We start from the raw sequence: 12205 nt of genomic DNA on the forward strand, positions 1-12205 counted from the left end.
AAATAAAAATTAAAAAAAACAACAACTATTAGATCCAACTTGCGAAAAAGGACTTTCAGGATCAAGTAATTCCTGACAAGAAAAAAAAAGAGCAAAACTGTCTGTCTTTGTAGTTACTAAGTAGTTATCTACTGCAGCAATAAGACACCATGAGCAAGGCAGCCTACAGAGAAAGAGCTAATTTGGGGCCAACAGTTTCAGAGACTATGACCATTATTATGGTAGAGGGCATGGAACAGGCAGATAGGCATGGTGCCAGAGCAGTAGCTGAGAGGTTATATTCTGATCCACAACTATGTGATGAAGAGAGATAACTGGGAATGGTATGGAGTTTAAAACCTCAAAACCCACCCTCAGTGACACACCTCCTCCAACAAGGCCATGCCTCCTAATCCTTCCCAAACAGTTCTACTAGCTAGTGGGCAGTTCTTACTTTAACATCTGGAGTTTGGTCATTGTTTAAATTGGGTCCTTGTTTGCTTTTATTTGTCCCACGATGGCTAGCTGGTTGGTTCTGTAATAAAATGTGGAACCTTTCAAAAAGAGAAAAAAGGAAACATTTTTTTTCTATGCTAACCATGAACAAATCATGGTTGTAGTAAAAAGAACTGCAGTCCGTTTCCCGCCGCCTGGCTAGCTTTACCCGAACTAATTACACGGAAACTGTATTCATTTAAACACTTCCTGGCCCATTAATTCTAGCCTCTTATTGGCTGATTCTCACATCTTGATTAACCCATTTCCAATAATCTGTATAGCACTACGAGGTGGTGGCTTACCGGGAAAGATCCTAACCTACGTACGTCTCGGGTCGGAGAATCATGGCGTCGGCCTGACTCTGCTTTCTTTCTCCCAGCATTCTGTTTGGTCTACTCTGCCTATCTAAGCTGCTGTCCTATCAAAAAGCCAAGGCAGTTTCTTTATTTGACCAATGAAAGTAACACGTAGACAGAAGGCCCTCCTACTCCACTTGGTAACCATTGGTAACTGGAAAGGAAGGTGAAGGAGCACTGGGAGGACAGTGACATAAAGACAAAATCTCTTTGTGGTGGCTGTTGTGATAGGAATCTCCCTAGGCATTGTGGATGCTCAGAGGATAGAATGCTGCCATGTCTTTGGGGAGAATATGATACCAGGATGGTTTTTTAGAAGATGCACTTGTTGAGAGAAAAGGAGGGAGAAGAGGGAATGGAGCTTACCTGGCCTTTGACCTCTCTCAGGCACTGGGTTCATCTCCTCGTCCTTCTGGACAGATGAGCACAATCTTCACTCCATTCCACCAACCGGTGGAGTCAGTTTAAGGTGAGGTGAAGGTCAGTCAGGGGGACAGGGGCTTGCTGGAAGACATTGCTGTTTGGTCAGAGGTCCAGCCTCCTCCTAGTCTAGCAGCTTATCTCAATAACAAGGGCTCTGCCCTCCAGCAGAACTTCCTGCTTCTGCCTGCTATCTGGAGAACTGCTGGGCCTGGAGGACTGATCTTATCTAAAAGCTGTCTCTAAAACCGGATGCTTGATTCCTCTTTAGCTTGACCCTTGGCACAGATCCTTGGTCTAGGAGCTCTGCTATAGGACCCTACTGCCATGTACTAAGCCTTGTGATGGGAGTGTGCCACTTAACACAAATTAGGGTTTGTTCCCAGGCTCCCCAATTCTGTATTCCTTATACTCGAATAAAATTGAGCCAGTTGACTAAACTCTCTCTCCTGGACGGCTGTCTCCATTCGTGCTCATGGACTGTGTACAAAGCTTTGTGTCACCCATTCTGCCTCTTTCCCCTCTCGATCTTGTGACCAACAGGCTGAGAGGGAACGAGGACCCCCACAGTGGTTATGATCATAAACCATAATCCAAGGACTACGCTCATCCCCTGGTGACTATATGTTCTGCTTCTTTGTATCAGTTTTACTTGAGTATTTAAAACGACCATGACCCTCTAAGGTGTATGAAGTTCCTCCCTGCTCTAAGGCATCATGTCCCTTTTGGCACTTATTTTGGTAACTCCTTGAGATCTATTCTATTATCATTCCCCCTTTTCTTTTTTCCTTTTATGTGTGCTTTGTATATGTGTATGTATGGTTATATGTGTGGGGCACACATGTATATGGTTTCAAGTACACATATGTGTGCATGTGTGTGGGCCCTGAGGCCGATGTCAGATGTCTTTCTCAATCACTCTCTACTTGTTTGATAGGGTCTCTTGCTGAACTCCCAGCTCATCGGTTCTGGTTAGTCTAGCTAGCTAGTTGATTTGGGGCTTCTGACTTTTCCCTGTGAGATCTCAGATCATAGGCAGCTACTCAGCTTTTACATGTGTTCTGGGGTTCTGAACTCCAGTCTCCATGCTTACACAGAGAGCATTTTATTTACCGAGCCATCTTGCTGGTCTGCACGAAGGAGGCAGCTGTGTGGTAATGTTCATATGTCTCAGTAGGTAGAAGAAAAAGATCAGGAATTCGAGGTCAGCCTCTACCTCACAGTAAAACAGCAAATTTTTTACTATTTTAGTAAAAAAATAGTAAAAATTAGGACGCTAGCCTGACCCGCATTAATCCCTGTTGAAGGGAGAGGAAAGAAAAAGCGTGGGGTGGGAGTGGAGCAAATGAATGATAAGGAAGAGGAGAGGAGAGCTGAGGCCTGGTAAAATTTGATTATTTGCTCATCCAATATCATACAGCCAGGACTTTACAATCCATGTCTGGCTTCTGATCTCTTGAACACTTTTCCAGACTGTTTTGTTTGGAAACTGGTGGTCGTGAGGCCCTGGTGGGTATTTTGATGCCGACTATGCTCACTACAACTGACCGCCATTTTGAAAGATAATTTGTATTTCTTAAACTGAGAAGTAAACCTTCGAGAAAGTGAATATACTCCTTTTAACCCATCAGCTTACGATCCTCCCCAGGGCACCTTGAAGCTTACTTCCTGTTAAAGGAGGTAGACGGAATGACCTCCCAGTGAGGTGACCAGTGGACCTCCAGGCTGTTCTTGTGAGAGTCGGACTCGATTTGCTTCCCCCAGAAGAGCTTCAATCTGTGTAAAAGTTCCAGGCTCCCAATTGCTCTCTACCAGACCCTCGAGAAGCTTCACACACTTTACCTGACAGGCACAGGTTTAACTCCCGACTTTCCCTACTTACGCTGTAAAAGCTTTCTATTTCAAAGAAGAGAGACCCATCCCAGTTAGTTTAAGTAGGAAAATTTATTATAAAAACAGATGTGGAAATAAGAAAAAAAAAGAGAATTTTTCTACCACTTTTCAGGCCTTATGGAAACTTCAGCAGGGTAAGAGGTTGGGGCGCTACCAGTTCCCAGAAGAAGGATTTACTTCCAGCTTTGCTTACAGTGTTAGCAGAATTCATTTTCTTGCGACTGTAAGACCCAGGCTCCCTTATTCCTGTCAGCTGGAAGATGTAGGCAGGAGATACGGTCACTTCAGTGACCTTCATCACCTCTGCTATATCCCTTTGATGAGAAGAAAGTCACACACGCCACTCACACGCGTGACAAGGTTACACAGGTACATGACCATGAGGATGAGGACTGTAGACACCACCCTTGTGTCTGTTTGCAGCAGTCGTGATGACAGTATAGACAGGAGGTTGTATCCAGTCAGAAGAAATATCACTCCAATAAACCTGTCAACCTCTGTACGCTGAGGTGGCCTCACTCTGATGACCTGTGCCGTCCGGACGCTTGGATGCTCACACGAGACCATGGTCACACGAGACCATGGACAGCAGGTGCTGCCAGCAGTTCACAGGTAATATGGAGATCGCGCAAATGGCCCTGGACATGATGAAGATCCGAAATGCCTGGCCACAAGGAGCCACAGCTCAAGCCTGGCTTAGGAAGGATGATGGGGGAACTTCAGCCAATCACATTCTGCTTAGGGTGTGTCCCCCTGGGGCCACACAAAACAAATAAAAGATCCAGGTGCGCTTGCCTCCTCCTCTTTTTGCCCTCTACGTTCCTGAATCACTGGAATCCTGGTTTTTGTAAGTTTCCTTTCTTCTGTTTATTAAAGCTGTATATTTTGTATTAAGCTAGTCTGGGGACTTTTCATTACCGATTGCCCTGCATCATCATTTTGGCACCCAACGTGGGGCTTCTATTTTTATTCCTGCGGTTTCCACGCAACAGTGGCTGGCCCCTCCCCCCTCCCCCTCGGTGCCGCTGCCTCTGTCCTCAGCACAGCTTCTGCTCAGCAGAAGCAGCAGTGTGGGGTCAGTGAATTTTCCGACTTGTGCTGCGACCGCTGATCGAGCCAACAGCATTCCCCCTCGCGCACCAGCTACATTGGGGCTGGGGAACTTCTTTTGCAATACTTCCGTCAAGGCCACAGTTTTTTGGCCTGCCATGCCTAGCAGGTGAGCCTAACACCGCCCCGCGCTGCTTGGCTGTAACCCACACAGATACAGCCTGTGAATTTAACCTCTGGATTTGAGTATATATATATATATATATATATATATATATATATATATATATATATATTTCAGAATTTGCTTCCTGGTTTGACTCCTTTGCCACGTGGATTCAGGTGTGCCCCGCTGAGACTGTGTCCGAGTGTCAGAGGTTAAGGCATCAGGAGAGAACACACCAGGAGAACTAACTGAGGTTTGGATCCACTGGAGGAAGATGAGAGAGGAGTCCTTCTAATTTCTGGGGCACACTCCTAAAAACAAAGAAATCATTCACATGTTCATACATATTCTACTGGATCTTCCACTGCCCGTGTCATATGAAAGTACCAAGTACGTCTCCTTGACTTTAATTTAGCCCATATGCACATCTATGTCATGTGAATCTGCATGTATCTTCAAGTGTGGGACAGAGGGAGAGGGGGTCATACCTGTCCAGTAAGTCACTGGCATCCTGGGAGAGAAAAGGTGACAATCACAGTCAGTTACTATGTTCTTGGCACTGAATGCCCATCCTAGCTCATGCTTGAAGGTCAGTCTGCATGCCACCACGAAAGCTGGAGGGCATAACCCCTTTCTTCTGCTCCTCATTCTGTGGTATCATGGTGTGACCACCAGAAGCCATTCTCAACACACAAACACATACATACCCCCAATTATCACATAGCCCGGGAACATGTCCCCTTACACCTCCCAGAAGGGACCTGCAGGCAGGCTGTTTACTATTCCAAGAATCCCTCCCTGAATTTGGGGGTGCCTTAGGAAGTACACCTTCAGAGTTCTGGCATCTAATTCCTTGGCCATCCTTTCCAGTCCAGAAATCAGGCTGCTGAGCTGTGTTACTGCCTCAGAGAAGTGAAAGATCTTGACTGCCTCCGCTGGCTGGTTCTCTTGTTGGTCCAGACGATGCTGTGGTAGGACCTTCAACTGTTCCGTGGTTTGATCTTGGCTCTGCAACTCTGCTCCTAGCCTGTAGCTCCCCCAATCCACCTGAAACCACAGAAGAGGAGCTACCCTGAGATTTGATGATCGAGTCCCTGGATCTCTATGCACTGAGCAGCTGGGTGGGAATATTGACCTCTATTCCTCTTCCTTTGCATTCTTTCCTCGCCAGCCATTGTCCTGTAGAAGCAATTGAACTCTTCACAAAGCACCTCTCTTCCCACCTCATAGTGCCGGGCACATCTACAGATAATAGGTCCTGTCGTAGTGGAACACACACACACACACACCACACACACACACACACACACACACACACACCGCACACACAAGCGCGCGCGCACAGACAGCTATGTTCTTTTGGTGTCTGCCTTTAACCCTGTGAGGAGAGAGCTCACCCAAGTGAGCAAGAGAGATAGAAAAGTGTGATTGTCAAGGGCAAGATGGGCAGTGATTTTCAACTCTCTTAATCCTCACCATGTACCTGGGAGAACAGCTGTTTTTCCTTAAGAAAGAAGATGTGTGGAGTTCAGAAGGTTCACACATCCCAAGTCATTCTGTTCACCAATCTCAGAGCCAAGCCCCAAACCCCAATTTTCAGCCTACATGACCGTAATTCCACAGCAGGTTGCTCCAGGACAGTTGTCCACAACAAAAGGAGAGGTCCTTCCGACTCTAGACCATCCCTGGGACTGAGATACCCACCTGTGGAGCGTGCAGCATCCGCTCTTCCTGAGCTTTGAGCCGTTGAAGTTCCCCCAGGTCCTTTCTGAGCTTTCTGCTTCTGCGGGTGAGTCTTTCCTAGAGACAGACACAGGTGTGAAACTGGAGGGTGAGGCGGTGTCTCAGGGAAGCCACAGGCATGACGCTGTTTGTTCACTTTTAACCTCTGAGTTTGAGGCCAGCATGGACTACACAGGGAGTTTCAGGTCAGCCAGGACTATGTACTGAGTCCCTGTTTCAGAAAACAAAACGAAGCAATTTCTGGGGCAAGGCTCAGCAGTTCAGAGCTGTTGCTGGCTTCAGGAGACCTGAGCTCAGTTCCCAGCACCCATACCGGGCAGCTCACAACTGCTATACCTCCAGTTTTAGGGATCCCAGCACCCTCTTCTTTTCTGAATTTCAAAGACACACACACACACACACACACACACACACACACACACAAATAATGCCAATAACTCTAAATGCATGAAACAAGATGGGGACAGTGCAGTTGTATTATTCAGCATGCTTAAAATGATTAAGAAAGAATCCTCTGTTTTTACGAACACATTTAAATAGTTATTTTTATTTTTAATTATGTGTATAAGTATGTGTTTGTGTGTGGATATATGTAGTACCCAAGGAGCCCAGAAAAGGCACCAGATCCCATGGAGATAGAGTTGTGAGCCCCCGGCTGTGGGTGCTGAGAACCAAACTCAAGTCTTCTGAAAGAGCAATACTCTTTTTAACCACTAAGCCTCCAAGCCCTGTGCGCTCTGTGTTTATGTTGTTGTTGATATTGTTGTTTTGTTTCAGGGTTTCACTATATATCCCTATGAGTGTAGGATTCAGAGATCAGCCTGCCTCTGCCTCCAGGTGCTGGGGCTAAAGATGTGCAGCACCATACAAACCATTACTTTGTATGCTAACATAAAAAAATAATTAAAGCAATTTTAAACAGGCCCTGATTAAAAATCTTTCAAACATAACAGCTTCTTCATCTGCTCCCCACACCCAGTCTTGGTCCTGGTGCAGCTTCGATGTCCCTTCTCCTTAGGCCCTGGTCGATCACTCTAAGTAGGGCCACCTGCTAGTATTCTTAGGTCATAAATACTGTAGTTCTTTCAGTTGCTTGTCTCCTTTCTAACAAGTGTAGCTGGTTTTGTTTGTCATCAATTCTGTTACGCATGTGCAGCAGACACTCACTGTTTTCCTTACATGAGCAAATATTCTTATTTATTTTTCTATACTTCCTCATTACTTCAATATAGACTTGAAGTCGTTAGTCATGAGTCACCTTTGTACTTCCTCCCAATGTCTGGTGTGACACCTTACAGAGAGTACAGACTGAGTCAGTCTCAAGGATGGAAACCTGTCCTCTCTCTCCTGACTCACGGCAGCGGGAAGCCCTGTAAGACTCTGCACTTAGTAGGTACAGAGCTCAGTAGACCATTGCCCTTTCAGCTTTCTGAACCATTCTCTCCATTCAGTTCCGACTTAGTCTCCCTCATTTCTCTTTCCAGATAATGACAATGTTTTTTAAAGGCCAACCGTCTGAAAGACTTTGGAAATTTACCCTTCAGGACTGAGGAAGTAGTTTAGTGATAGAGCATGTGTGTGGCATGTGTGGGGTCCTGGGTTCAAACCTCAACACCACGAAGAAAAAAACAGAGAGAGAAAATCCAACCTCCATTATTGATAGGAAGACCTGACGGGGAAACAGGGACAGGAGAGTTGGGGGCAGGGGAGTGGGGTGGGGTCAGCCTTGGCCTCTATCACAGCACCCCTGAAGCTTCAAAGTTTAAATTTAGTATCTGCTCGGCCACGGTGATTCTCATTCACAGACATTAATATGCAGATCTGGCTGAGAACAGAGAGAGACAGAAGTCAAGTGACTGCTGACTGTAGGTGCTTGCTCATGACTTCTGAAGCAGAGGGACTCGAGGTGTTAGGGAGTGGGAGCCTAGGGCTGAGGACGCAGCCCCAGCATGAAGGCATCAGGCCAGGATGAGTGAGGCCACTCAACGCGAGACTTCGGCATGATGAGAGCTCATTTCCTCATGACATCACGAGGAAATCTCAGAACCGTTCAATTTTAACGTCCCCAGATGACACAGGATTGATTCTCTAGCAGGTTAGCTGGTGCAGAAGGTATGCCTTTGACTCATTAATCTTCATAACAACTGGCAGGAAAATGCCAGGGGCGGGGTGGAGGGGAAGAACACATCCTCGCATATGTGAGGTCTTGAGTTCAAACCCTACCACTGTTTTTAAAAAATAGTTTTGAAAAGAAAGGAAGAAAAAAGAAAGGATGAATGTTTGGAAAGAGAAGATGCAGCCTAGCAAGAAGTTTTGGGTGTGGGGGGGCGGGGGGGGTGGGCGGGGAACAATGGGAAAAGAAAAGTTAAGTGTGGTACTGTGTATCTATAATTCCCACACTCAGCAGACTAAGGCAGGAGGATTGCATCAATTACAACTACTGCTAACTGGGACTACAGATTATGATCCTCAAGAAACACAAACCACGGGACTGGAGAGATCGATCGGTGGTTAAGAGCACTGGCTGTTCCTGCCCAGGACCTGGGACCCACGTGGCAGCTCACAATTGCCTGTAACTCTAGTTCCAGGGAATCCAACAACCTCTTCAGGCCTCCTCAGGTACTATGCATGTGAAACACATATATTTCATGCGTGCACATAAAATAAAAATAAATTAAATTTTAAAAAGAAAAAAACAACTGTGTTTGATCATATTAAAAATGTACAATTATTAAGGTGGTTTAACCTGGTGATTCTGGTGGCATCCACCTGAAATCTTAGTTACTCTGGAGGCTTGCAGCATGGGAATCAAAAGTAAGATTTGGTCTTAAAATAAAAAGTAAAAGAGAACACTGTATATTAGCATAGCAGGCTTGCCTTGCGTATGCAAGACCCTAGGTTCAATCTTTAGCCTTAGAACTATGGGAGGAAGAAGTGGGAGGGAGAGAGGAAGAAGCAAAGGGAGGAGGAAGATGAGAAGGAAGAGGAGGAACGTTGGTACACTGGCAGGAACATCCAGAGTAATAGGACAGGGCAGGTTCTACATGGTACCTTCAATAAACGGTAGTGAGACAATTTACTATAACTTAGAGAAGGTAAAGTTAGTTTTCTATCCTACATTTTCACCAAAAGATCTTGGGTATTTCAACTTTTCCAGAATACAGGCTAAAAGATATCATCATAATATCCCATGTAATATAAAAACAATACCTGAGTATATCCCAGTTTCCTAAAATAAACCTGTGATTTATTCATAGAATTGGACAGAATGCAGTTGTTGAAAGATGTTCAGGAGATCTGGATGGACTAGTGGAAAAAGTTGGAAAATGTCCAAAACATATTTTTAGATGATTAAAAACAAGATATAGTTTTGACAAAATGAGGGAGCCAGAAAGATGACTCAGTGGGTAAAGGCACTTGCCACCAAGACTGACAACCCACATGGTACAGGGAGAGAACTGACTTCACAAAGTTCTGGCCACCACGTGCATGCCAGGGCACACCCCCACCACATTGTATGTACACATCAAAATAGATAAATGAATAGAGTGCTTTATGCACTTATTGTTTTATTTTTTTAAGACTGAGAATTGAGTCCATGGCTTCATCTATGCCAGTCAGGGACTTCTCTACTGAGTCACATGTCTAGTGTCTGTCTCTGTCTGTCTGTCTGTCTGTCTCTCTCTCTGGTGTATGTGTAGGTGTGTTTTAAAGAGAACATTCAAACACAGTTTTTCTGGAAGGATAGAATAAAAGAAATCTAATGCTGTTTATCCCTGAAGACAGAACGAGGAAAGCAGGAAGAAAGATTCATTATTATTTTATTACATTTATTTATTTGGAAGGAAGCACACACCACGGATCTTGTGTGGAGGTTTGTGCACAGTCAGTGGGAGCCATTCCCATCCTACCATGAGGGTTCCAGAGATCGAATTCAGAGTAAAGCTTTGTGACAGTCTCCTTTCCCCTCAACTAACTCTTATCCCAGAGGCAAGATTTTTAGTTTTGCTATTTAATCTTTAGGTGTTGCCTGAAGTTACTGTCAAAAGTGTGGATCAATTTTAGAAAAAAATAAAGCAAGAAACAACAATAATAACCAGTAAAGGAAGGGGAGGGGGACAAGGACATGTTTTCAGATTTCAAATCTTTGAAAGGTAGCTGTTAGCACAGATAAATCTTGATTGCATGTCCAGACTGCATTCTAGAACCATCCACCCAGGGAACCGTATCATCTTGATCCAGAAGGGGTTCTTACTATTTAGTACAGAATCTATCTATACAGCTGCAGCAAGCACAGTGGCCCATGCTTCCTAGGACTTTGCCGTCACAATGAAGAGATCACCTAAACACACAGAGCCCTGGAAACCATGATATTAGCAGTGAGGCACACAGAAGACAAGGACCAGGGCTTTAACTTGGTTGACAAAGAAGACTCAAAGGAAGCTGTCAGTCACAGCATCTGTGAGGAGCCAGGCTTAGAAGAAGTAACTCATAGAGCCAGTGGCAGGGTCAGGTGGGGGTGGCACAGCCTTACCTTGTAGTGGCTGATGGCATTTTCAATGGAGAGCTCAACATGGGTCTGGTGTTCGGGGGACTTGAGGCATTCCACACACAGGAGATGTCTGCTTGCCTCACAGAACATGCACACCCTCTTCTGGTGGCTGAAGCAGATATAACCGTCCCCAAGGACCCCCTCAGAGTAGGGCTTCCTGCACACTGGGCAGAGGAGGAACCCAGAGACGGAGGCCTTATCCATGTGCTGGGTCAGGCACATTCGGCAGAAGAGGTGGCCACAGTCTGTCCTCACAGCCTCCTTCACGAGATCAAGGCAGATGGGACAGATGTCCTCCTCGTTGTCCTTGTACAGAGGAACCATGGCCCCCACCTCACCAGCCCCTCCACTGGGTCATTTGCAGGTCAGAAAGTCCCAGGTGAGAGGGCTCAGTGTAGCTGATCTGGAGCAGGCGAGAGTGGACTCAGACCTGGACTTCAGGTCCACCCTGGATCAGAGAGGCCAGAGCCTGGGCTGTAAGAATCACAATGTCATAGGGATTTCAGAAACAGTTCAGTGTTTTCTAAACTTAAAGTTATTCTTTATTTCTCAGACACCTCGAGGAAGCAGGTGACCAAAACCCCAATTCTGTTTTGTGAGTTTTCTGTGGAATCTTTTTAAATTTTAGGCCATGGTGTCATGGCCAGAAGTAAACTATCAAGGACAAGCAGACAGTCTTCTCTACTGTGTGGCTGAAGAGAAGAACTCAGCAAGAGATTTATGTGTCCCTCCTGTCTTGTTACCCTTGAGGGTTCATTGCTATTGCTGGTATCACCAACCACTTAAGGTGGAATCTTGTCAGCAAGTCTTTATTAACCCCTAAGTTTTCCAATACTGCAGTGCTGTCAAGATGAAAGAGAAAGAGAGCAGGAGAGAGACAGAGAGAGACACGCAGAGAGAAACAGAAACATAGGGAGACAGACAGACAGATAGACAGACACACACACACACACACACACACACACAGAGAGAGAGAGAGAGGCAGACAGACAGACAGACAGAACATATAATAGTATCTGAGGCTACATTGTCCCTTTCTTTCAAAAAACTTCTAAGGATGACCCAAAGAAGGAAGTGCCTCCTCTTTCCGCTTCTTGTCTGAGCCCTCCCAAAAATAGCTCTCTTACTATCCTACCTCAAATTTCTTCTTTTCAGCTTCAGATGATTTCCTTGGTCTCCAGACTGAGGGAGAAGGCCAGCAGAAGAGCGAGTCTTCTTCAGTTATGCCAGTTATATATACCCACACGTCAGTAGAACTGGGGAGAAGGTGAAAAGACTCATCCCGATTTAGCCCAGAATTATCAGGATAAGGAAAATACACCCATGATCAGGGTTCACTGAACAGCAACATGGACTTTGCTGCAGGGTGTGGCATATTTGCTTACGGGAAGAGGAAAGTCTGGATGCCTTTAACGCAAATCTCACAGGACTTGAGAAATGCCTTATAGAATGAGTCCCAAGAACCCCACACATGAGGGACCAGGAGTTCTGGTTGTGCCACAGGACCGTGCACCTGGGTGATGCTGGGGACAGTGATACCATTGTTCT

General features: G+C 45.6%; 1 protein-coding gene across 2 annotated transcripts; it reads right to left on the bottom strand.

The window, feature by feature from the left end:
- Positions 1–3178: 3178 nt before the first annotated feature.
- On the bottom strand, positions 3179–11966 carry LOC125403127 (E3 ubiquitin ligase TRIM40-like). Of its 2 annotated transcripts, XM_087898652.1 has the most exons (6): positions 11793–11961; positions 10640–11131; positions 6067–6162; positions 5191–5409; positions 4851–4873; positions 3179–4673 (listed from the first exon to the last, which is right to left on the bottom strand). In XM_087898652.1, the coding sequence occupies exons 2-6, from the start codon at positions 10979–10981 to the stop codon at positions 4607–4609; spliced, it is 747 nt and encodes a 248-aa protein (XP_087754778.1). In that variant the 5' UTR covers positions 10982–11131; positions 11793–11961; the 3' UTR covers positions 3179–4606. The 2 variants fall into 2 exon arrangements, with proteins under 2 accessions (XP_087754778.1, XP_087754779.1); XM_087898653.1 differs by lacking the exon at positions 6067–6162 and having other exon boundaries at positions 11793–11966.
- Positions 11967–12205: the final 239 nt, after the last annotated feature.

Source organism: Myodes glareolus, chromosome 18 (genome assembly GCF_982192425.1).
Source record: "Myodes glareolus chromosome 18, mMyoGla1.1, whole genome shotgun sequence".
Taxonomy (NCBI): Eukaryota; Metazoa; Chordata; class Mammalia; order Rodentia; family Cricetidae; genus Myodes; species Myodes glareolus.